At 39.8% G+C, this 27,353-nt stretch overlaps 1 protein-coding gene across 2 annotated transcripts in view; it reads right to left on the bottom strand.

The window, feature by feature from the left end:
• The window catches only part of FAM53B (family with sequence similarity 53 member B), a 135,354-nt gene that overhangs the window by 100,780 nt on the left and 7,221 nt on the right, over nucleotides 1–27,353 (bottom strand). For both annotated transcript variants that reach the window (XM_034775235.1, XM_034775234.1), the window contains exon 2: nucleotides 2,999–3,244. In XM_034775235.1, the coding sequence (XP_034631126.1) occupies nucleotides 2,999–3,085 (87 nt within the window). In that variant the 5' untranslated portion in view covers nucleotides 3,086–3,244. The remainder of the gene's footprint in view (nucleotides 1–2,998; nucleotides 3,245–27,353) is intronic.

Raw genomic sequence — 27,353 nt, 5'->3', positions numbered from 1 at the left:
AACTAAACAAAGAGGGGGAGTTCAGCAATAATTTTGTGCTGGGACAAACAAGAGACCATTGGACTTATTGGGATTTTGAATTTCTCAGAGGCTCACTAAATTTTCCCAATTAGATACTAAAAGACCATGTTTAACATGGATTGTGTTTGCAAAGGTGGGCTCCCACACTACAGCTCTTCTTCAAATGATTCTCACAGCACTTGGTTTGTTCTTATTTACACTGAAAATGGAAAAATCAATGTTATATGGGTACAAACCAATTCCAGTGACTTTGTGATGTTGTCTATTTAAACACCCTTTCCAACAATTTTTCCCTTGACAGCATAATCATCTTAAGCCTTCTCCTAAAAACTGCCATGACCAAATGTCAGCTTTAAATGCAATAAATCAATATGCTCACTACAGGTGCAGAATATGTTAGCAATGCCTATCATCGTCACCATTCTTCTGCTGTCCCAAAAATGTCCCTATTCTACTTCTGACATTTTCCCCCGGCACCTGCATCCTACTTTACTTAAGTAATGATAATTTTATTTAAGTACCAGCATCAAAATAAATTCAAGGGGTGATCTGTTCTGCCACATTTGCATTTTATCTGGGTTTAGGCAACTGCATATGCACCTACTTCTCTCCCAATTAATATTATAAATGTTGGCCACTTACATAACAATACTGTGATTACTGCTGACAATCCATCATAAAAATAATCTAATGAAAATGATCCTAATAAATATGCACACCATATACCTTACAATCTAATATAAGGTGTTAAGGAGGCAGAAAATGCTAATTGTGCAGATGTGAAAAAGCCATTTAAGTTGTAAGTAAAAGTTTGGCCACCTTTTTGAAGCATGCTGTCACTTCCCAGGTAAAGTAGAAACATTTATCCATTGGGACCTAATTTATTTACAGGATGGTATGAAGTAACCAGAGAACAAAGATGACAAATAGCTGTATCAAAAGTAAGGCCAAACTAGAGCAAACTTCAAAAGAGAACAAACACAAGAAAAACAGTTTTTCACAGCATACATCTGCCTAGCAAATATCAAAGAAGAGCAAGTTCTGTTCGGAGACAAAAGTTAAGGTCTAAAAATGAGGAAGAAAGAAACATTTTGAAATGACATATGTTCCTATATTAAGTGCAATTGCCATTTCATAAGATTTGAGTTTTACATCAAAACTGGGAAGTAAAACAGTGAACTAATTCATTGGGGGGGTTTTGGAGGTTTTTTTCAGTCTTTTGTTTTCTATATGTGGTTTTAGATTTTATTCAGTTTTCATTGTTTGGTTTCCACTTTTTGGATCCAAAGCCCACTGAAGTCATTATAAAGACTCCCACTGTATTTGGTAGACTTTGGATCCAGCCCCTGTGTGAACATCTGCACCAATGTAACATCCCAAGCAATTAGAAATTTATATCCGGACCCATTTTTATTATTGTATTTACATAGCACCAAAAGTGCTAACAAACAATTAATAACCCAGGGCCCTGCAGCGAGGCAATTACATTCTAACTAGTCTGCAGTATCTCAAAAGCTAACAACTTTGCCCCCAGCAAAGGAAATGGAAGGGCTGCTTTTGTTGTTTTACAGTGGTCGGTTCCATGTGGATCCATAGTGCACGGAATAATTTATACTCATCCCAAACCAGTGAATCTCCCACAGCCACCAAATCTCATTAGTAGCTTGTACATGACACTTTGTCACTTCCCTTTGCCCACCCTCTTAATCCAATGACTTTCAAGTGAACTTTAGTCAATGGTTTGCAGAATCCCCCTGGCCGGGGGAATCTTTCAGACCAGTTAAATTTCATCACGTTTTTCATATTTTTTCCTTTATTGGCTAATGACCAAAACAATGTATGTTCAGACAAGGACTTTGCTCCCTCATAGAACATATTCACCTCCTCTTTGGGGGACATTTGAGTTGTATGCCTCCTGAATTGCTCTCAGAGGGGACCCTGTGCCCACAGAACGGTGAAGTTCAGCCTCTGCAACATGCTTCCTCCAACCCTACCGAGGCTCCTCCTCCTTCCATGGGGACATCAGCTGTGCAACAGACAGCTGCCCGTTGCCTTCTGCAATCCCCCACAATCCGCATTGATCTTTGGGGGAATCTGTCAGTTAAGGGGATGGAGCTCTCTGCTTCTTCTCGGGGGGGGGGGGGAGCGAGAGAGAGAGTATTTGTACTTGTGCATCGTTTCTGAAGCTCCCAAAGCATTTTCCAGGCAACAGCACCTTGTTCTAATTTCTTCCTAGACTGTGAATAATTCTCCTGAATGCCACTATATATAAACACGTTTGAGACTAGCATTGACTACTTGGCACTTTGAGAGCCTATTCAGATTGCTCTCTATTATCACCCCCAGGTCATTTTTGCACTCATTGCTTTCCAGGCAGTTGCCCCTAATTTGCATCTGTGCCATTTATTTCTTTTCCTTAGGTACACTCAGCCCACTGTTCCACTCTCCCCAATTCACTTGGCAATGTAATTTGGTCTTTCTGTGAGTTTGTTGCCTCTCTGATTTTTCTGTGCTGTCAGCTCATTTGATGGTGTTTGAATTTGCATTTTTCTCTAGATTCTTAACAAAACTGTTAAGTAACACAGTACTGACCCTTGCCATCCCCCCACTTAATAATGCTCCCCACTTGCTCATCTTACTATTACTGGTGACCATCTGTTCACTGTTAGTCAGGCAACTTCTAATCCAAGCTATTCATCTAGTTGGTGTTTATCCAGTTTTTTAATGTGTTTATTCTATGGCACTAGATTGAATGCTTTGCTGAGATTCACATATACTAAAACCACAGCATTCCTGTTATTTACTAAGGGCCAGATGCTCAACTTGTGTAAATGGATGTAGTTCAGCTGAAGTGTCTGGAGCTATACCAGTTTACATCAACTGAGGATCTGGCCCTAAATTTGAAATACATATTATACAGCTACAGTGCAGTGAGCAACAGGAAGATAGTTTGTAATTAAGATTTTACATATCTTACCAGCTCAGTCCTGCATGTCACAGAGTCAGCACCTTTGTTTTCCAGCGTTTTGGTTAAGATCATCACCATGGTAATGAAATCATGCATTGGGATCCATTACAGTACAGGCAAAGGTCGCTATCAGCCATGTTACAGCAAAGCTTCTTTTTTAATGCATTTTCCCAAGTGAAAAGTTCAACAGAACCAACTCCCATCTGCTTCACTCACAGGATGGGTCGACAGTAGTTTCCAACTCTTGTTAACTCCCTGCATACACAAAAGAAAGACACACACATTTTTAAAGCATTTTCACAAACCAGAGAGCTAAGTGCAAGGTTGTAAGGGAAGGATGGGAAAAAATGTGACAACTTTCAGGTGCTGTAGTCAATGAAACAATGGGCTATGCATCAGCCTGTGAACTGTGTAAAATTACTGCAATAATTTTGTCTTGGCTCCTGACTACTTAAGGGGTATATTTACTTCAAATTCATGTTACTTTTAAAAACTGTTTTCAAGTTACACTGCATCTCATTACCTTACGCTGTGTTTAACCACATAAGATGATAGGAAATGTCATGAGATGTAAGATGCAAATAAAATGACATGGAGTAATGTCAGTATTAAAATATGTAAATATGTTAACAGTTCTTAAAATCCTTTTGGCTCTGATATCTATACTAAACTAGAGACATGGGTATTATACCACTGATGACATGCACTGATAGGTAAAAGTCACATAATTATCCACAAAACACAGTCATTTTAGGATGCTATCAAAAATTAAATATAGTGCTCTTCCACCACACAGTCTGGTGTGTTCTACCTTCCTGTAGTTTTAGTATTTGTTCTAAAGATGAATAAGAGCTTTGAGCTCCTCAGATGAAAGGCACCATAGAAACACAAAGTATTATTAGTCAGTAGTTCCAGGGATGTTGTAGCTACTTGAGCTCTACTCTGAACAGAGCTGGCACTAGGCATAAGCAGATTAAGCAATTGCACAGGGCCCAGAGCAACTCAAGGGGCCCCTCTATTAGTATGTTTTTTTTTGGGGGGGGGGGATATTCCTGCTTAGGACCCCCAATGGGTTAGCACCGCTTCTGACTCTGACTTAATTCTATCAAGACCAAATCCTGAAATCTTCACTCAGTTTCTAATCAATTCTTATGCCAGCAAAACACCCAGTAAATCCATAGGCCAAATTCTGAAATTTTTATTTATGGTCAGACAATGTCCCTTTGCAGAAATACATGTATGGGGCCAGGGAACACCATGTGATTCTGGACTTTCCTCTGAATTCCTTTATTAAAAAGTGGACACTAGCGCTGTCTCCTACAAAGAAGAAACTAAGGTTCTGAAACAGGGATCCACCAACGTCCCAGGACCAATCTCACAAAGGCCTGGTGCCTCCAAATCAGTTCTGGGCATCCTGGGGCTCTGCTAGAAACTCCCAAGCTAAGGGTTTCCCAGCGCAGAGTGGCACTTTTCTGATTGCATTAACTTTCCTCTGCTGATCTCCACTGCTTATCACCCCCTCATGGATTCCTGGATCCATGCAAAACCCTTATGAAGAAGGCAATGGAGTGGTGGAGTTAGCTGACTCCTCCTTCCATGTGGGGAGAGGAAGAGCTCTCCATCCACAAATCCCAAGGGCCACAATTTGCCACTCCGTTTTTACTCAGTCTTAATTTACTTTTTACTTTAGTCTTTACTTGGGAGTTTCACCCAACTAAAAACTGAGTAAGGGCTTTAGAATTAAGGCCCCAGTGTGTATTAAAAAGAAAGAAATCAAGTAAGGCTTCCATGGTACTGAGCAGTCTACCAAATATTCAATAATAGTAGCCCAATCATTTCTCAGCTTCTGGCAGTCTCTGTGGCAAATGTACTGCTATTCAAAACCAGACAGATTGCAATTCAGATCTGATTATAGAAATCAGTGTTTTTCCTAAATAATTCCCCTAATCCTCTTTCACCATTTTGCTGTATTGTGGTTAAAGCAACTGAAAAAATAATTCATATAAATGATTTGAAAAACACAAAACCCTTATCTCCCAATATGCAATTAAAAATAAATTGCTATATGAAAGAACAAAATTTGAAAATATGCTGCTAAGCATTAAAACTCATTATGAACTGATATTGATTGGCTTTGCAGATTGTAAATCATATTTTCTCATTTATTTGGATTAGAGTTTGTGGTGGATGTTATTGAGATTGTTCAGTTAAAGACCAGCTGGCTAGTAAAAAAAAAAAAATTACCTACTATTGTCTTGTGAGAACAAGGTTCATCCAGAGTGCAAAACTGGGGGGTGGGGAGGGGGAAGAATCGATACTTTTTTCTTATGATTTACTGTTCAAAAGGGCCAATGGTAGAGACTCGAGATTCTCATGTTAGATTGGTCAACTTAATGTACAATTTACTGGTAACTTCCACATAAATCTGTGACCAACCCAACGACCAGGTGGAAACTGTCAAAGCTAAACGCAAAGAATTTCAGGCAATCAAAATTACACATAATTAGCCAAAATCAAACCACATATTTGTAATACAGATAGCCTGGATTTGTGCAAGTAGCGTGCAATGTAAAAAAGGCAGAGTGGGTAGAGGCGCAGAAATCAATCACATCAGACTCCCGTTTGAAGAATTACGTTAACGTGAAGTAGGACCCTTTCAGTTCGTGCTCGCAGTGTCCACACAGGGGAGTTATAGTGCAGCACTTCAGTATGCACTGCTATTCACACCCCATACTCCTAATTGCAGGGCAATGTAATAACAGGGCAACAAAGCCGCAGTCTGCACAGTTGTTACTCTGCGGCAAACTGCTCAGAACTTCATGTCAACAGCAGGGATAGAACTCAAGTACTCCTATAAATGCACAGCCTCCTAATGCTTATGCTAAAAAAGAACCTGCTTAACCTATACACAGTATAGGCCTGTGACCCACAGATGTGCACTTCTGAATTTCTCCAGTAGCAGGCAAGCCACAGATGCCTGACATTTGACCAATAAGCTAGTCATTCCCCTCAGAGATTCCTCCACCTTGACATAAGCCTAGCCAGCTAAAGGAGATGAGTCAATGATACCACAAAGCCTATGCATTGACATCAGACCAGCAAACTAGCACTGTTGAGTCAGTGACATCACAGGCCTGCCCTTGAGAAAAGACCAGCAAGCTACAGGGGCTAAACCTCAGAGAGAGCTGTACCATCAGATCAGCACGTTGAAGTGGCTGAGTTAGTGACTTCACAGAGGCCTGAACCTTGACATTAGGGATACCAAACAAGGTACGTTGGCGTCAAACCAGCAAGGGAGTTGCTCAGCAGACATTAAAGAAAGAGGGAGCATGTGAGAGCCACAGCTCCCCATCCTCCACTAACACAAGGAAGAGAGTTCTGTTTCCTCTCTTTTTTGGGGCTTGGGGGTAGGGAAGAGATGCAGAGCTCCACCAGAGTTCCTCCTCTTCCTGCCTCTTCAGTGGCTGGTGAAATGAAGTTCATTGGGTGGGAGAATCTGAAGTGGGAGCAGCAGGAGCTGGGGCCTGGCTAGGAGTTGATAGGGCTCCAAGCCTTCCCATCAGTAGGTCGAGCAGCACCTAATTGGAGAAGAGTTGTCCAAGCTGGGATTCCCCTATCTGCCTCCCTTCTGCAGGAAGATGTGTGTCCCTTTGGGTTTCCCCTCCCCTCAAGGAGGCAGAGAGGGAAAGAGGGAGAGACAGTTGGTACCAGCTATCCATCCCCTCCAGGATGGGTCAGGGCCTGCTCAGGGACATAGATGATACCTTTCAGGTATACTTATTCTCTTGTTCTTGTTCTTTCCTGTGCCACATCCCATCGCACAAGGTGGTGCAACAGTACTTAACCATGTGACATAACACCAGTGCTGACTTACAACCACCAGAATTGCTGAGCTCTCCCTCCAAATTTGATCTGCTTTAACCACGGTCTGTGACTGCTACTGTGTAGCCATAGAGGGCTCAGCCAATGCCACAGCTCTAGTAGAATTTTGCAAAGTGGCCAGCCTTCCATGTGGATGTCTTCTCTCTGTGGTAGACTGGAGCTTCCCTACCTCTCTGACCACCACGATCCACTGGGTTGGGAGGCCAAAGACCCTACCCATTCTGTAGCTCCATAAATCCCTCCCACTTCAAGAGACAGTCCCTGGGAAACTTCAAGGAAGGAGATGATCCAGCTCACAGTAATGATTTAACTCTTTCACTGCTAATCTCTGTGCTGCCATTACCATGCTGTAGACATAGAGAAGCGAGAATGGTTAAACCACAGGGCTTGGAACTGTGATATTTGCATTTTGGTTTTGTTCTGCCACAAATTTCCTGGGTCATCAGAGGTAAGTCACTTGATCTCTCTGTGTATCTGTTTCCCCCAACTATAAAATGGGGATAACTATATTTTCCCTCTTTCCAGAGGTGTCATGTGGTTGAATTCATTGTGTTTCTAAAGTGCTTTGAGATCGTCAGATGGAAAGTGTTATACAAATGCAAAGTATCGTTATTATTGATTATAAGTCAGTGGAAAGTTAGGATGTACAGTGCCTGGAGCACTCAGCAACATTCAAATAGTTAAACAAAGTTCCTTATTAATAGGGCATGATTTCTATACGAATAATTATCTTTCCCTAAGGTAATGAATGATTAATGCTTCTGCAACAAGCTCCTATACACACCTAGGACTGCACTACCCAGGAGGCAGCAACTATGACAAGTTCAGGCAAAAGTACTCTACCTTGGTTGGACATACTATGGTGCACACTGTTCTGCATGCCCCCAAGGCGTCTTGGTCTGGCCATAAGTGAGGATTTCAGAATGTGGCAACAGTATAATAATAGTAAGCTCCCTATGTGCAAAAAAGAGAAACAATAGGGTCTTTTAAACTGGGTTTTAAGATCATCTGAAGTTCTCCTTCTGTTCAGGTCCCCCTCAGTTTGTCCACTCATGGGTGGTCTATTTTCAGGTCTGACTCCTTTGTTTTAATTACCACTTGATGCTAGACTTTTCAAAACCCTCCCCACCAAGAAACAAGTCAAACTTTCCACTGAAATGTAATCTTTGGCTTCCCGTCCTGCCTCATAACACTCCTGAGGCATGGTGTGACCTGAGCATAGCCATGCCCTGTCATGCCCTATTCATGCAAACCAACGATACAAGAAACAGAACGTTCCTCAGGCTTTCTACCTTCTTTTTATTAACCTTGCTCTTTTTGAAGGAAGCCGGTGTATATATTTGTATACAGTTTTCTTGTCTATCGCAGGTGTAGGCTTCAGTTTTCAATTGGGCCGATGTTTCTAAAGAGACACTCTTTAGATAAAAACCAAATATTTTAAAATAATACAGTTTCCTCACTGAAATGGGAGGAGGAGGTAATATTCATACCTGGATCAAGATTAGGTTTAGGCTGAGTTTAAGGCAGAACTAGAGTTAGATAGTCCTGACATCTTGAGAGTTGTTCTGGTGAGATTTCATCACCAAATTGACTGAAATCTCACTGGCCCAGTTGATCTCATTCATTTTCCACCATCTTGGACTGAATCTGAAATAGATCTGGAAAAAAGGCCTCCTGCACTTTTGAGTCCAGCCATACACCAGAACCACAGTGGTGGGTTCAGATCCAGAGATTCAATGAGGAAAACCCCATTGCACCCAACTTTGAAGTTCAAATGGAATCAGATGCAAGGAGCTAAATTCAGCCCTGAGGTAAGCAGGCACAACTCCATTGATTTAAGTGAAGTTCCATCCACTTACAGCACAGCTAAATTTTCTACAGCAGTCCAACTTTGGCCTAGCTCTATTTGCTGATAACACCTAAGTTTGTAATACTCATTTTGGGCCCTACAATCAGTTCTTGCAGAGTTCACGCATTTAATCAGAACTTTTCTTACTCTGCCTGTTCCCAGGTAAGCCTATCATAAGAATGCCTATCATAAGTGCACTGTCCCCACCATTTTAACACACAGGAAGTGGAATGATAGTGCTGAACAAATGAACCAAAATGTCCAAATCTTCCCCTTACCTTCTTCACATTTACTCTTTGGTATAAATTATGTCCCTTCCCAACTACCACCCAGCTGAATACTATTGAAAACCACTGGTCCTATAACCACACCTAGAAATATATTGCAGACATGGTTATCTCTATCGTTAGTACTATCTTTATCAACAGTACTAAGTTCATGGAAATTGGAAACATCAAGCAAATAATTTCCCCGCACATTTATTGCTTCTAAATCCAGACTGAGTGGAAGCACAAGTAGCCCTTACAGTTTTATAGGAAGAATCAGGGTTATCTGAGATCTGCTCTCTGGCACAATATTGCAGCTACCAAGTGTTGTTCTTCCAGTAAACAGCATTGTGAGAAGAAGAAACCAACATTGATAAGTGTCACGTAAGGCCACTAGGTCTTGTGATCAAACGCCAAAACAAATGTTCATGCTGTATGAAGACAGAGGTAGCCCGTGTTGAAACTTAGAAGTGAAGCCAACACCATACATAATTTGTATTACTTTATCAATTAACATCAATGGCCAGAAGAGTTTCTTAAGGCTAATCTACAATTTCTTGCTGTTGATCCTGTAAATTAATAGTACATTTTTCATTATTGTCAAATTAATTAATGAACAAATAAATTGTTGTGCATGTCATCAGACACAGCAGAACCTCCTACATGATTCAAAAACGTATTTCCTCTACCTACAATTTACTGGCCCTTCTTCATGGATCATATCTTTGCTTGACTACAACTAGCTCTTTTCATCCTAGCTCAAAGTGGTCTACAAACTTGGGTAGCTATTATTGTCCCCACTTTACAGATGAAGAAACTGAAGCACAAAGTGGTTCTGGTAACTAGGGAAGCCTGGCTTTACTGGTTGAAGGATTAAAAAAAGCACAAAAACATTTTAAACCCCTTCTAAAACATTTCTAAAATAGTATGTAACATATGTGGCATATATAGAATACAAGGTGGTGTGGCACAGAAAGTTTTATCTGCACTCACTTGTAATGACCTGTAAAACTTTGCCACCTGTGAGTAATGCAACTATCCCAAACTCATGTCAGTACAAGGATTCTGAACATGATATCACACCACACCATCAATGCTCTCTACGGGAGAGATTTCTCCATGATACAGAGGGCCAGTCAAAGGACCTCTGCACCACATAAGCCCCAAACAGAGGTGTACCAGGTATCCACTGGTGGAACATCCTCTGCATGCTGCAAAAAGGTCTCTGAGCCAGTCCCACATAGTCTTGTGTGCAAGGCCACAATAATAATAATAAAACCGTTCTCTTTTATAGAACATTTGTCATCAGTAAATCTCTAAGGACTTTATACAGTGAGGGTCTGGTCCACAGATCTACCTGTACACAGATCCAGTGGCATCACTACCCTGTGCAACTGTGCAGAGAGGCCATGGCCATTATTCAGTCCTATAAACTGGAATGGCAGCTGCTCTGAACTCTGGCATTGGGCATGGGGTGCATTCTAGCTCCCCAGCATCTGTGAACTCACCCACATAGATACTCGGGCTTTACGAAGGTAAAGTGGATTTCACCCTGTATGGGAGGCAGATAGAGAATCAGACTAATACTATAGGCAGATAGTTAGAGACTTTTAGATTAGATTAGATTCCATACTGATAGGAATGAATGAAAACTATGGAACAATTTTGCAACTGATATTTTGACAAAATAGTAATACTGACAATACTTTATTCTCTCCTCTCTGCCCTCTTAGTCCTCAGAGTCCAGTTTAGAGCCCTAAAATCCCACATTTATACCTGCTCTATCTTCTCAATCTCATAGTCCCATGTCATGGCCACCATCACCCTTCCAGCCAACAAGTTCAGGGGGAAGCTCCTTTCTTAGCCCCTAAGTAATATGAAGCACTCTTTTGTGTATTTGCAATAGTCAGGTTGGTCAGTCAAAGATTCATTCATGGGATTAAAAGGTAATGTCCAGTAAATGCAAGAATACCATACATTATGCTTGTAATGATTACAGTCTTAGTGTTGCGGTTCTTATTCAGGCAAATATTACTGTGGCCTCCATGGAAGTTTTGGGTATGCAAAGAATACAGCTCCAAATTCAGCAATTAAACACTAGGCAAAACCGTACAATTTATTCAAAGTTGCATCTCCTTCATCAACCATAATGAAAAGTATGGAAAAGCAGCTCAACCATAGAGCTGTATTAAGCTGTAACATATTTCAGCTACTATGCCATGACTGAAGGGAGCATGACCAATACTTAATATGACAGACACCTATACCACACTCTCCTCTGTACTCTCCATCCTGAAGAATGTGGACAAGTATGTGTGCTTTACCAGCAAACACAGATTTCAAACTCTCTTGTAATAGTGACCCTCTGTACAGAACAAATTCAAAAATTACTCAGCTGCAAATAATTTATCTCTCAGTAGAAAGTCTAATATAAAATCCATTTATAAGTAAGGAGAGGATACAGAAAATCAGAAATTGATCCTTATTTTACATTTTTATATTTCTCAAAAACAGTAACATTTCATAGCTCTTGGATTACAGATTGCATTTCTGCATTGATTTTTTTAATAATTCTGTTGCTAAAAAAGTCAGCGAAAAAGCTGTGTTTAGCATAGCTAAAGTGATTGAACTAAGATTCAGTTTTTGAATGAAATGCTCTCACTATAATGTTCCTTTGATTACTGCAACAGTAAAATCAATTCAGGCATCTGTTTTGCTTTGCAAAACATATAACAATGTCTGTTAAAAGGAGAGAATAAATGAACCAGTCATTTTCATTTCTGAATCAAATCTCTTTGCTCATACTAAGAATTGCCATTCACTTCTGAATCTGTCGCAAGCTTTGGGAAATTTCAAAACTTTGTGAAATGTGATAGAATAGAAATACTTAGGTCCAGAATTTGCTCTTTATGTAACTCTTGAGTTAATTCCATAGAAATCAATAGAAAGCTACACTAGTGTAACTGAGAACAAATTTGGCCACTTGTGAAAAGCTTCCACATGACCATACTTCAAAATGTGACAAAATAGCTCTTTATATCCAAGTCCAACACTATTCAGACCGTAACTCAAATATCTGCTTCAATAAGCAAGGGTAGGTGAGGCCAAGTCTCCAAGCTAAGTTCATCTTTTGGCAGCTACTATTTAGAAGACTGCTGAAAAGGCAACATTTTCCTTGTACCAGAGAAAGAGAGGTCAGTAAGTGCAATCCAGTTGTTGAAAATAGCACCATAGGTAAAGTTACAGGAATGAATGAATGTGAGACATAGAACGGAACAAGTAATTTTTACATCAGTGGCTCTCAAAAAGGAAAAGCAGTCAGGCTTCACTGTGGAAAATGCAAACCTCACTTCCACCTAGCAGAAAATCACAAATTTGAAGAGCATGTATGTGAACAATTATTCAGTTTGCAAATCTTATTTGACAAGTTTTAGACGATTTACAAGTTTCATTAACCAGACCGAATCCCCTTAGGCCAGATTCTACACCCATATTCTGACTGGCAATGGACCCCCCATGTACACACAAAAATCCCCTCCCCTTTACACAGATTATAATCTCTACATGCAGCAAGACCACTGCTGGGTATGGGACTCTAGGTTCAAAAGCATGCAGGCCAAACTTTGTCCAGCCCCAGCTTCTTACCTGGAATTTTGAAGGGTAGCCAGGATTAGCTTTCCTTAGTGTAGGGGGGTTTTCGGAAGAGTGCTTTATATACATAGTGCTCTGCTAGAATTTGGCCAGTATACCAAAGATTTCATTTTCTCTTTGCTTATATGGCCAGATTCTGATATCCTTATCCATGCACACTAGTCCATTACTCAGTAAATGGTTCTACTGAAGTCAGCAGGACCTCTTTGGCCGTGAGGTGTTTTTACAATGCAAATAAGGGTGTCAGAATCAGGCACATACTTTTAAAGTATATCAAGTACGTCATCAGAGGACGGCATAAGCGCAGACAGAGAGCTGTGCAACAGAAAAAAAATTCCCAGTTCCAACTCATCCTGTAGATTTAAAACAAAAATTAGAAATCAACCAGCATTCTCACAGTAAGCCAAATTGCTCCAGAAAATTTGTATGGGACAGGAGTTATGTGCTGAAAGGCAGAATTAAAGCTATAAATATTGTGTAATACTTCTGCCCAGTCAGGGGAGACTGTCCATGTGATAACAGCCAGACTTCCCTAGAAGGTTTCAAACAAAACTGGAGGGCTAACTAAATATTAATAGAAAGAGATTCTGATAAGAATGGAGATATTGAAGGCTACAGTTCAAATCAATCCTCATTCTGTGCAATCTAGATATCTCAGAAGCGGCATCTGAAATGATAGAGGTCCATATTCACTTTGATGTTTACTTCATTTTTTTTTTTTATATTTTGGAAAACACTGTATGTTTAATTATTCTAATAATTATTTGACATGTGGTCTCATTTCCTCACTCTTTCAGGAAATAATTTAACTTCTGTTGTGGAGAAGATAGGGGCTCAGTTCTGTGTCTTTTGCCCCCTTTCTAGCATAATTTAGGTCTGTTTCTGACTCTGCAAAATAATTAATTAAGAATGTTTTCATTTAAGAGGAGAAAATCTACACCCCACAATAAAACATCCCTACCACCATTTTGGGGCTGAGAAGAGTATTTTACGTCACCCCAAGACAAGTTGTATCAGTCTTAGGCCATGTCTACACTACTGGTTAAATCTGCACTGCTGTGATCAATGCGGCGGTGTCGATTTAACAGGTCTGGTCAAGACAGTCTAAGTTGATAGGAGGGCACTCTCCCATGAACGTCTATACTCCACCTCCCCAAGAAGCGGAAGCTATGTCGATGGGAGAGCATCACCCGTCAACATAGCATGGTGTAGACACAGCTGTAAATCAACCTACGTTACATCAACTTCAGTTACATAACTTATGTAACTGAACCAGCATAATTTAGATCGACTTACAGAGTTAGTGTAGACCAGCCCTTGGATTCTCCATCTGTGAAATGGCTATAATTCTTATCTACCTCACAAGGCATATTGCAAGGCTTGATTAATATTTGTAAAGTTCATTGAGACCGATTCAAATTCATAGTAGTCAATGGGAGTCTTTCCACTAACTTCCAAGGGCTTTGGATTTGGCCTCCAGAGAGCCTTGGATAAAAGATGAAAGGCAGTGGGCAAGGATAAAGGATTGTTATAAATCTTTTCCCAATCCCAGTTCCCGCTCTCTCCTAAACACTTTTCTAATTCATTTTACTTCATGACTTATTGTGTGTTTGGTCATTTATCTGAATCGGTTTAGATGGAAAAGCAAAATGTTAAGGAAAAAGTAAAGTTTATAAAAAATATAGTCACCTATTACACCCAAATCTAGGATTTAGTTGTAAAATTTATAGCAGGGCAACCACAATCCTCCTGCCATTTCGTTACAGCTCAGCATGTAGCTCTTTGCCAAGAAACAAGACACTACTTCTTTCTATGATAAGAGGCGACACTCCTTTCCACATAATTCCTCTTCAACTTAACCTTTATTACAGACCATGCAGAACAATGATTCAGCCTCACCACATAATAAAGGAAACTGATATAACTCAGGTAGCTGTCAAGTGTTGCGAAAGATTTCAATAAATAAAAAAGAACCACTTTAATTGTGTAGAGAGGAACGATTCTATCATGAGAATATAATTTTATCTTGACTTAATGGCTCAACCATAAAAAAAAAAAAAAAGGCGGGACTATGAAGTCTCCCAGTTTTCCTGCCAGTGGTAGCTACACCCTAACTTTCTGCCTGGCTAACAAGATAAAGATACACTTTCACAATGAATAAGTAAAAGACTTGCCTGGATTCAACACTTAAACTACACATATAACAAAGGGGAAAGTAATAAATGGTGGTGTTTAAGAAGACAGAAGCTCTGCAGATTTCCTTGGCTCTATGGCCCACATGATCTCTTCATTTATGTTTAACATCTTAATGCAAGAGAGAGGTTCTCATCAAAGAAACCCGTATCACTCAAGTGGGGAGGATAATTGCCAATACAGGATAGTTCTAGACTAAGCGGTTGTCCTCTACAGCTATGCTAATAATAACGACAGCTATAGGCAAAGCCAAAGATTTATTGTTATAGTTCCGCAAGTACACCATCACATGAGCTGCCCTGTAAATAGAACACATGGTAGCCTTCAGTCATTAGGGATGACCACGTGCAACCCCACTTGTGAGTTCCATGATTATCCCTAAGTCACAAGAACAACAACTGTTACCCACAATCACAAATAAATAACTAAAGCAAGTAGAGATGGGCCTGAACCAAGTCCTGGTCCCAAACACCCCTGCACTTTGGGTGAGCAGATATCAAAACGCAAACCTTCAAGTGCAAAATGCCTTCAAACTTTGCAAACAGCCCTGATCTTTATAATGAGCCGAACACAAAATCTTAAATCCAAATCTCCCCAAAGGCTGGGAGAGTTTGAAATCCAAACACAGACCCAGATCTGAATGTTTTGGTTGGAGCCCATCTCTAGGTACAAATTTAAACTGAAAGAATTAAGAGCAATTAAAGGAAAATGACACACCATCTGGGTCAGTGAAAAACAACATCAGTTTATTGTCCCCTTGCTCTTAAGGAATAGGAGTGGCAGGGGAAAGACTCCCTTACAAACAAACAGCGGAAAAGGATAGAGAGAAATGACAGGAGAGGGTCAGAGGTGGTTTGTCCGATCATCTCAGTTGCTGTTCCTTCTCAGATTAAGGACATGGTGCTGGCAGTGATTTTGCATTTTCCTTCTTGGCAACTGAAAGGGGGAAAAAGAGCAAAATTAGTAACTGCAAGCAGCAAATACCAACTGATGGATAAGAACCCAGCAAACTAGAAGAGTGTTGGGCTGCTACTCAAAGGTGGCAGTTATGCTTTCTAATTGACTAGACCATGAGGATCATGGACTCCAGCTAATATCTGATTTGCTATGTGATACTGACACCTGGAAATAGTGAAAGGAGACACGGGCAAACCCATTGGTGGCTTTGATACGAGGTCTTGAAGTAACTTGGTCACCATTTAGGCTGCACAAAACTTCTTGTGGAGGACCATAATAATGACACAAAAGGGATCACTCATATCTTAAGCCACTGAGAGATTTCAACTTAAAGAGCAGTTATGGTCAGAAAAATGACTGTAAAAAGGAACCTTCTTACTGAATAGACCTGTATTCAGAGTCTGGTTTATTCACTTTGGTGACAAAAATAAAATTTTACCACTTTTTACTCCCAGTAACACTTCAGAGCCAATACAGCTATGGGATCGTGAGTGGATTCTGTTCCAAGGACATCATCTACAGAATTGTTTCGGCTGCAGACTCTTAATTACTAAGGATGCTGCACAAGCCAGGAAGAATCCAGCTTGACTTTGACTTCCCATATTGAGCTGGCAAATAGAAAAACTTTTTTCCCATAAACAGAATAAACTTGATATAGAGTCACTGAGAAACAATAGACATGGAATCCTACCATGCCATTTTTACAGAACCGTTTTTCAAAGCATAGACACACTTCAAATATTACTAAAACCCATGTCAATGCCTACCTTTGTGAAATGATGTCCATCTACTTACAGCCAGGCAATAATGCTCCAAAGGCAGAGAATTCTTGATGGGCTCAGGACTTGCTTGCTCAGAGTTCTTGATGATTTATATGAAGGAATTTGTCTTGCAGAAAGTTTAAGCTGCAAAACTGTACCTCAGAATGCAAGTGTTCCCTATAACAATGTCAAAGTGTCAGTGGTGATCACCAGAGAGAGACTGGATGGATTGAGTACTAGTGAAATTCACCTACACCACCAGATAACACAGCCTTTCACAGGAAAAGTTAGGACAATGTTAGCAAGCCAGCTTTTTCTGTTTTCTTAAGGTTGAACCTGGATAGGCAGAGCTCTCCTGGCATTGTTGACTTAGTGACAAGGTGACATTAAGATCGTAGAGTCAGGGGTAAAGCCTAGAAAAATGATCAGTCAGGAAAGGTCTAATGGCTCAGATGAACTAAATAGACTGAATGATCACTGAATGATCTGACCCAGTGACCTATGAAGAATGATCTCAAACCCGGTGACCTATAAAGTATGTCATCTAGGCACAACAAGCATGCAAAACCCATTATTTAGTATAGATTCCATTACAGATCCCATCAGTATAGTTACAATCCGTAGGGCTGGAGACAGTTCAAAAATCTTAACTGCCATTGTCATAATTTGGGTTATTGGGCAATCTTTGTTATTGAATAACCTGAACAGGCGAATGTTCTCAGTGAATGTTCTCAGTGACACTTTCCACTGCTGAGGTGTTAGCTTAGAGCTTTCCATTAGGCTACCGGTTGAAAAGCCTCAGAAAACACATTGATGTAGAAAGAACCACCCCTTTCAAAAAACAGGGTTTTAAGCTATTCATCCGCCCAAGGAAAATATTTGAAGAACAAGGCTGCCTAGAATGACTCTGTGCTGAGAGAAATTATCTAAATCTAAGGGTGGAAGGAAATGATGTAGCTATTCATTTGAGGCAAGCCAGATAAAGTGTCACGCAGTTGAGCTAATATGCCATAATAAATGTTGATAAAAGGTCAAACGCATCAATTACAATAATATATACATCTTTGTTCTGACACCACACAGCTGGCATAGGACAGCTGGGTCTTATGTCTACGGTAGTAGTGGAGTGCTGGAGATGTTTTTGTTTTTTTCTTTTCAGGGAACCACAGAATGAAAACTAGCTCTTATTAGTACATTTCAATAATTTAAGAGGGACATTAGTGTGTTAATTATCTAGTGTTAACATCTCACTGGCCGCACCCAGGTACTGTAGCTGAAGTTGGATTCCTGATGAGATACGTGGGTGAAGCTCACACATATGTTAGTATGTTTGTTTTAGCCTGCTGGCTCAAAATAACCAGCACTGCAAAGTGTTATACAACGGAGGCTTTCTTTGCAACTTGAAAAGAATAGGGCTTGCTTTTTTTAATACTATTCTAGTTTCTTTAGAATATATAGATTCTCTGTGCCTATGGCTTTTGAGTACCCTACACTGACTGACTAAGGGCCCTTGCAGTGGACTGAAATAGGCCTTAGAATTATAACAGTGGATGTTATTCCACGGACACATTCCTAAAGAACCCACTGATCCTAGGCAACTGAGCCAATACAGTGACAACTGTAGACCCTCAGAGTTACGAACACCTTGGCAAAGGGGGTTGTTTGTAACTCTGAAATGTTCATAACTCTGAACAAAACGTTATGGTTATTCTTTCAAAAGTTTACAACTGAACATTGACTTAATACAGCTTTGAAACTTTACTATGCAGAAGAAAAATGCTGCTTTTAAGCATCTTCATTTAAATGAAACAAGCACAGAAACAGGTTCCTTACCTTGCCAAATCGTTTTTTTAAACTTTCCCTTTATTTTTTTAGAACAGTCCTGTACTGTATTTGCTATTGTCTCTGCTGCTGCCTGATTGCGTACTTCGGGTTCCAAATGAGGTGTGTGGTTGACCAGTCAGTTCGTAACTCTGGTGTTAATAACTCTGAGGTCCTGTAGGTTACCAGTTAGGTTGCTCTGATTCCCCCTGCAGAGGTGGTAATGTCTGGACAGTTATTCCTTTCTGTATGGTAATGAGGAGTGTAAATGACAAAGACACTGGTTAGCTCCACTTGGATTTCATCTCACGCTTGCAAATAGTTAATGCCACTCCAGAATCCTGGAAATAGATTTTGGAACCCCGTACCTTACATAAATCTCTTTAATGAATGAGAAGCCAAACTTCTGTGAGTTGTTTGAGTTAGTGTGAATTTGGCAGACTGAACAGCAAACTCGTGTAGTCCTGAAGCCTTTAAATTTCTTGTTTTCCTCAGATTCATTAAACACACAACAATCTGTTACCAGAAGATGGTTCCTATATGTGGAAGCTGCAAAGGAACCAATATTGATAGTTCCAGTGGAGATATGGAAATACGGAGAGAGGGGAAGGGAACTCTCCCTTCCTGTTCTTCACAATTCATCAGTGCAAAGAGATGACTATTTGCATCCACTATGCTAAATTAAGGAAGCTTTGGAGGGAAGTGCTCAAGCAATTTCCTTTAGTGATTGCCAACTACACTACAATGCTCAGCTCTATATTTGGAACATCAGAGTATCCATCAGAGCTGATGGAACTTTGTGAAGCTTCAACAGGGATGGGATGTAAGGGACTGAGAGGATGAAAAAACTGATAGGAAATCTGTGTCGCATATGACCCACCATCCGAGCTATGTGGACAGATTGGATGCAGACGCCTTCATAGGTCAAAAGCAAATGAGCATGACAACATTACTTATATCTTCAGAAGTTTCTCAGGTCTTTGGATAATGAGGAAAATCCAAGGGTCACAAGTAATTCCACTAATTTCAGTCAGACCACTTGAGAAGTAAGGCACTACACAGTGAGAGTAAGACTGGCAGAATTTGACTTGTTGTTTTAATGAGACTCACAGAGTAAGACAGTACCCTATATGAATAAAAGTGGCAGAATCTGTCTATTCAGGAATGGTTTAATTTTGTGATGAGTTATAGTAGCTGCTGCTTCAGCCTGTCCATGTTTTCTCACATAACGTCTTCCTCTTTGAAGAAGTCAAAGCAACTTCCTGCCATGACTGTCCTTTGAATCAATGCCAAGTACCACCTGAAGAAGTTGCTTTCTTGAAAACCATTCTAGTGAGATGTATGTGGGGGTCTAGTATTTATGTCTATAGTTTCTCTTGCATCTTAACATCTCAGGGAGCCATTTAGGGGGGTGAAATGATATAAAATCTGGTATTCTCATAGTATTTCAGCTCCTGGAGGGTAGAAACAGCAGGAGATTAGAACTCATATAATTCTGGACCCATAAGTGGTTCCCTGAGGGCCACATTGGGGAACTCTTATTCACACATACTCAAATGAGTAGCGCCACTAAACTGCTGAGATTACTCATCTGAGCAAGTGTGCCCCAACACAAGTAAAGCAATCTAATCTGCCTCTGAAGTGTTAGAAAGAGATACTGAAAAGCAAACACAAATGAACCAATATCTGCTTATATTCAGGTGAACCAAGCACCTTATTTTCAGCTTTCTTCAAATGCTGCCTCTGAGATACTGCTTAATTCCCTTCAGTGTTGAGTCATTTACAATTGCATGCACGTCCACGAAAGAGAAAATCTGCATTTTCCCACTGATGCCCCCAACAGCAAGCTGACTTTGTAGTCTTTGCTAGTGAATAATTATCTACTTATGGTATTCAGAAATAATTATTCTGAAGTCTATATTAACATCCAGTCAGAAAGAAGTTAAGGCTCAGGTTGAAGTTTATAATTAGTCCATGATTTCTCAACCTTCTTTCACACTCCAGCCTTCTCTTGGTGGCTTCTATCCCCTCTCACTTCTGAGAGGTTTTGAGGAAAGAAGACTGTGGTGGTATGAAGTGAGGCAGCAGCTTCCACAAGTGCTTCTAGCCATCTCCTCAGACAGAACATCTGCTTCATTTATTGCTTCCCTCCTTCCCCACTCTCTTCTGCTCCATGAAAATCAAGAAGTGAAACGGACTCCTCAGGGCTCACATATGGAGCAGAGAAATGGGAAGAACAAAAGAGAGAAGTTCCAGCCCATTTTGAGCCCTGATTTTTAACTAAGGGCTCCCATGAACCTCCTCCAGCATAGTTCTGGTCTCACCATAGTTCTCTTCCGAAGCAACATCCTGAGAAGAACTGACCCAATGCTGAATCCTGACACCACTTCAAAGCTGAGGACAGTCCCTGTGCTATTTGGATAAACAACTGTGCCAGCTGTTTTGTCAGTGCACAACAATGAATGATTCCTCAGTGCAAACACAGAAGCTAGAAAACTCATCCCTGATATGGGAAAATCCATATCAACATGTTGCATGGACGAATTACAGTACTGCCAACTCCTAGCATTTGAAAATCATGAGTTAGGCCACCCAAAATCATGAGATTGACTTAAAAATCATTAGATTTGTTTTTTAAATGTTGGGTTCTTTCCCTTTGTCTACTGGTTTCTGAGCCTTTAGGGAGCACTTGCTTCACATTTTCAAGCATTCCTTGGCAACCATGACTGGGTTCATAATGCATTTCTTTGCATGAGAAGCTCAGCTTTCATTTAAAATCTCTTGACTCCAGGGGCTGGGGATTTAAGAAACACACTAAACATTGCGAGAGTTGGCAGTACTGTAATTACCTAACATTACTTGATTAACATGCATCAACCCCTTTTTAGAGACAGCAACATTTGCATGTATTTCCTTCCAAAGAAAGGACAAACCAAAGGTCTATGATCAGATACTGGTAACCATTTCTTGGCTTCTGCATGGATTTAAAGAAACCCTCCCAGAATTCTGTGTGTGACTGGGCTGTCCAATGCAAAAAGACTCACTTATAAGCTCTACTGGACATTTAAAACTTGGCTTCTTCTGGCCTGGTGAGGTGGTTTGTTCCATCCCTCCCATGAAATCTTGGTGTTGCACTTTCACCCCAGGGTACAGCCCTCTTTAGGTTCTGTAGCTACTTTTGCTTTTTGATGTTAATTGATTTATGTTTCATTTTATTTTAGTCCCACTTTTACTATTATGGTTCTCTCTTAAAGGGGCCTCTCTTCGCTTAGAAAAGTATGTGAGAAAGAAAAAGGAAAGTTTCTGACTCTCTTTCAAGATAATGAAAGTTGACTCAGCGCTAGTATCTCCTGGATGGGCTTTTGTTTTCTGCATATTAGAAGCCTTGTTTCTCTGAATGGGCATATTCTATGTTAGACATGTTTCCTCTTTTTAAAAAATGGGCCAGTGTAAACTAGCACAACTCCATTGAGAGCCAGCTGGCAGCAGCTGAGGATATGTTTCAATCAATCTTCAGTCATAGAAAAAGTAAATAATATTCTGCCCTCAATAAAATCATGCAGTTCTCATTAGCAACAGTAGGGATTATGTGTGCATATCAAAGGGTTCCCTAATTAGTTCTTTTGCTAGAGAGATTATCTCATTTTATAAGATATTTTATATTCAGGGCAGGGAACTTGTCTCCCCCCATATATGTAAAGCAGCATGCACACCTTTGGCGTCATATAAGTAAATAATAACACCTAGTAAAATGATGTATTTATTACAGGAAAAAGTCTATGCAAAATGCACACTGTACTGATTTTTGAACAACTGTAAATGCTGAACATTACTGAAAAAATTTGCAAAGTATTTTGAGATCCTTAAGGATGAAAACTACTTAAAAATTGTACAGATATTATTCTGAAATGTTAGAACACAAAATATGACTTTTTATCACATTAGGTGTCAAAAGTTACATCAGGTGTAAAGGATTAATAAAGATTCCATTAAATTAAAAGCTGTTGTGTGGGTGAAACTGATGATTGGCTCATTCATGACAAACCCAATAATTTAAAACACTAGAGCTAATTCTACTCTTACATCAAACCATGCTCCATCTCTCTTACTCCAGTTTTAAACAGAGCAGAAATCCATCTACCCACAGTCCTCTTGTTTTCTGAAAACATTTGGACTACCCATATCCAACAGAATGCCCAATTCATACTTGCAACTCTTCTCTTGAGTTCTTCCTTATTGATTAGCTTTTAGCATGTATCTGCTGCCAATTAATACATGAGAGAGTTTTCTAGTGGTCACATTTTTGTAGGTTAGACGGTCAATATGAGGAGTATGCATGGAAAAACTAACAGCACATAGTATTAAAAGAGAAGAAGACATTGTTTTTATGCTAAAGTCAGTCTCTGCTGTCCATATAATGGAAAATGGTAAAGTTCTTAAGAACTAAGGTAATAGGATTCTTATAAATATCAAAGAATAGATAGTTAATGTTTGTTGCTTTTAGAAGTTTGTCTGTGGGCCCAATCTTGAAGTTTTACTCAGTCACAACTTGGAGAAACCGTTGGGAAGAACTGAGTAAGGACATCAGGATTTTCCCTTGATGCGCACAAGTAGACATTATGAAGTTAGTGTGGAGAATGGCTAAGTTTAATAGGCACATGATGGTGACAGAACTTCCAGGTTTCGGAGTGGTAGCCGTGTTAGTGTGCATCAGCAAAAACAACGAGAAGTCCTTGTAGCACCTTAGAGACTAACAAATTTATTTGGACATAAGCTTTTGTGGGCTAGAACTCACTTAATCAGATGCATAGAGTGGAAAATAGGGTTTCTTCAATAACTGAGAACTATTCTGTCAGTGTGACAGACTCACTTCCATTTGCAGTGCTTTGTACCATACTGAGATATCCTTAAAAAGGAATAAAGCTCAACTTAATACTCCCTAATTAGTTTGAATTTACATGCTGAAAAGTAGTGTGTTCCAGTGAAATCAATGGGACTATGTGTAAGTGCTACTAACCACGAGTAAGGGTTGAAAAATCAGACCCGCTGTCTGTAATTTGGACTTTCAGTTCAGTTCTGACATTATTATTTTAAAATCTGTAATCTTATTGTGACTGTGAATTACAGCATTGTCACAGTACACAAGAGGCATGCACACAGCTAAAACAATAGTTTGCATATAACAAGGGTGCTAGCAAACCAATCAATCACATAAGAGTTTGAATTTTAAAAATGAAGTTAAAAATACTTAATTTGTCAAAACATATAAGAGTATGTATTATATTCATAAAATTGTTTGGGAAGTCTTGGGATAAATTTGTTTCCAAAGAATTCAGAGTTATTAAATTGCTCACTTCAATACATATATATAGACAAAGAGCAGATCTCCTACATGCAATTCATGTACATTCATTTAGTTTCATAGGTTTATAGCCAGAGTAGTTAATTTTTATAGAGATCTAGGACCTGCTCCATCACCCACTGAAATCAATGACAAAACTCCCTTTCACATCAGTGGAAACAGGATCGCATCTATAGTCTGAATTATTTAGCCAATGTTTAGCGTTCTAGATAGCAAGTATGAAAAATGTTTGCAATTTTACCCAGTCTCTGCCCCTCCTGACCTGTGTCCAATAATAACAATTCATCCAAAACCTCTATGGGAAAAGTAATTTTGACCAACAGCATACACAATGAGCAACAGAAACTGTGGGTGAATAAGTTTCCAAATGAATCTATCAGTAACTTTAAATCTTCTTTAAACATGATCCTTTCATTGTGCAAAACACTCTCTACTGCATTATATTTCAATTATAACACAACTGATATTTCAATAAATGGGTTATCTTTTCTAGGTTAATGGAGATGCTACAAAAGACTAATGTAGATTTTTCTTTTAATGCTTTCTGTGTCTTCCTAATTGTAATTGATTTTCAGTTCTTGCACTCGATGGTATGTTTTGACATCCATTTAATAGTATTAAAACTTGCCCCTTCAAAAATGTTATATGATATTGTTTTTTAATGGCTGTGGCAAAAAAAAAAAACATAATGGGTTTTAGTAACATACACTTAAAGTGAATTCATGACATGTATGACTATTTTCAAGCACAGAAGGCTTGATTTTGTACCTAAAGCTTTACATCCATAGCACTTTGCAAAGATTGATAAGTATTATTATTCCTATTTCATAGATGAGGCAACTAAGACACGGAGGGGGAAAATGACTTGCCCATGGTCACACAGTTAGTCAATGATAAAGCTGAGACTAGAAGCCAGGTCTCTTGACCCCAAGTTCCATGCTCTAACCATTAGACAACGATGCCTCCCTATTAAAAGCTATCCTATAAAACACTACTGCTGTCTACAGGGAGAAATCTCTCTGCTCCTACCAAACCATATTAGAGAACCCCTGATTATACCAGACATATTGCCACTCAAGAAACCTTTACAGAAACAATCAGAAACAACCTGTTGGCGTATGAGTGGAGTATACAATATGTGCTATGTGAAATAAATGAGATAGATACCTCAAACTTTTACCAGATTTAAAACCAGTTTTCAAAATAACGTCACCATGAGGAGCATCAATGCAGAAGAACAGCAGGCCGCAACACAATTTGACATTTCAAAATAGCTAGCACGAGTGCTGATTTAAAACCTAAACTCTGAAAAATGAGTTGGACTAGTTTCATCATTTCTTCTCCACAACTTGAAACCTAAAACTAGAAATCCTAAATATAATGTAGAAGGTTGCATTGGTGATGACCAAAGAGACTCTGTGAGTGTTTCCTGTAATGTGTAAGTTAGGGACAGTCTAAATATATAGAACCATAGGCCTTGATCCACATGCAGAACAAAGGCAAAACATGGCCACATAACTAAGCTTCTGGAGATGTGCATTACAGACACAAAACAAAACATCTCTTAAAGTGACTTTCTGATCTTTCGGGTGAACCAGAGCTGGAACTAAGAAGAAGTCCCAGTACCTTTCATGATAGAGATGCCCTAGTTATGGCAACTGAATTCCAACACAGAAATACTGAAAACACATCAAATGGCCACTTCAAAGCAACAGTGTTGTGATTGGTTGGCCTGTTGGATTGCTTTATATCACTCCACTGGCACAAGGGAATCCTCAGGTGGTTTAGAGTTGGCATAGCATCTCGTATACTCCCCTCCTCCCCCCCCACACACACACATTCTGGCTACTGACTAAAGAGGCATGGCTGGGTCTCCAGTTCACCCAGCTGTTCCTCAGCTGTGGGAGTAGCTCCTTGGGGCTACTGACACTCAGCATAAATGAGAGCAGTCTGCTTTTCATTTATACTGGAGAGTGGATGGATGCCTGGAAGGCCATGGGATGAAGAAGAAGACTGAGGCAAAACACTCATTACATGCCTAGGCTCTCTTGATATCCTCCATTATTAGCTCGCCTACCTCACTAAGTAGAGGACCTACACTTTCCTTCATCTTTCTCTTGCTCCTTATGTATTTATAAAACATCATCTTATTGCATTTTATGTCTCTTGATAGGTGTAACTCATTTTGTGCTTTAGCCTTTCTACATTTTGTCCCTACATGCTTGTGCTATTCTCTTGTACTTTTCCTTAGCATTTTGATGCTTTGATGCAAATTTAGTGCAAGGGAAAGGTACTTGAACCCCCTGTGGAGACTGAAGTCCTCCTATCTTACATCACAAGCAATTGCAAGGTTTGCTTCCCCACAGGACCCCAATAATGTGTTTTAAGTCTGACCTAGAAGGATATTATATTTAGGAGTAAAAGGATAGCTTCACCTTCACACCCAGCCAATTCTCAGCCCCTTTACTGAGACTGTCAACAAAGTTGTGGATTTATACCAGTTGTGCTTGTTTTTGTGACTGCACTCACCAAACCTCATTTCTCATCATAAAGATTCTGGTCATTTCCGATTAAGCTGGTTTTGAACTGGCAACCAAGAGAATTGGCAAATTTTTAAACTGCTATATCAACATCTGCCAAATTTCATTTCTAACAAAGCCTCATATTTGTAAAGATATGGCACAAACATAAAACTCTTTTTGTTCACTTCATTATAGTACCTACAGCACAGTATAATTTAAAAAGTGCTAAGCCTTTGGCTGCCAAAAGCAAACTTTATGGCCAACTTCAATGAAAATAGGGAATTACATAACCCAAGGGATGACTCAAATGGGCTGCATACAGCAACACCAATCCTGCTGCTATATTTAATCTTCTGAAAGCAAAAACCATGACCAAGGTTCGCTTGGGCCCTTTTTGGTACAATGCACAAAATGAGCACAGCAGATTTTGCATTCATTATTCTAATTTTTAACCTTCAATTTAAATACAATTATTACTACAGAATTACACTGGGATGAATTTGTCCCTCTACTATTAAGAATGACTGGCATTTGTTGTGGTTTCTATACTTCTGCATTTATTAATGTCAAACAATTTCTTCCCCAGAGTGCCCTTGTGATAGCAGGCTTTTTCTTCTGCAAATCTTATTAGACAAAGGCCTGGTCTACACTGGGGTGGGGTGGAGGGATTCAATCTAAGTTACGCAACTTCAGCTACGTGAATAACGTAGCTGAAGTCGATGTACTTAGATCGATTTACCGCGGTGTCTTCACTACAGTGAGTCGACTGCTGCTCCCCCGTCAACTCTGCCTGCGCCTCTCCCTGAGCTGGAGTACAGGAGTTAACGGGAGAGCGCTCGGGGATCCATTTATCACGTCTAGACTAGACACAATAAAGCGATCCCTGCTGGATCGATCGCTGCCCGCCAATCCGGCCGGTAGTGAAGACATACCCAAAGTTTAGAACCCATGAAACAACGTCTTCAAACCAATGGTAGTTCTGGGTGTGAATTCTGGGTGGGTCAGGCTCTTCATGTTCAAAACAAATTTAATGTGCTGATGACTTGCAGATGCATGCATGCAAACTCTGTATTACTGAATCCAGAGGTTCACACCAACAG

This window comes from Trachemys scripta, chromosome 7 (genome assembly GCF_013100865.1).
Source record: "Trachemys scripta elegans isolate TJP31775 chromosome 7, CAS_Tse_1.0, whole genome shotgun sequence".
Lineage (NCBI taxonomy): Eukaryota > Metazoa > Chordata > Testudines > Emydidae > Trachemys > Trachemys scripta.
This window is presented reverse-complemented; position numbering and strand designations above follow the sequence as displayed.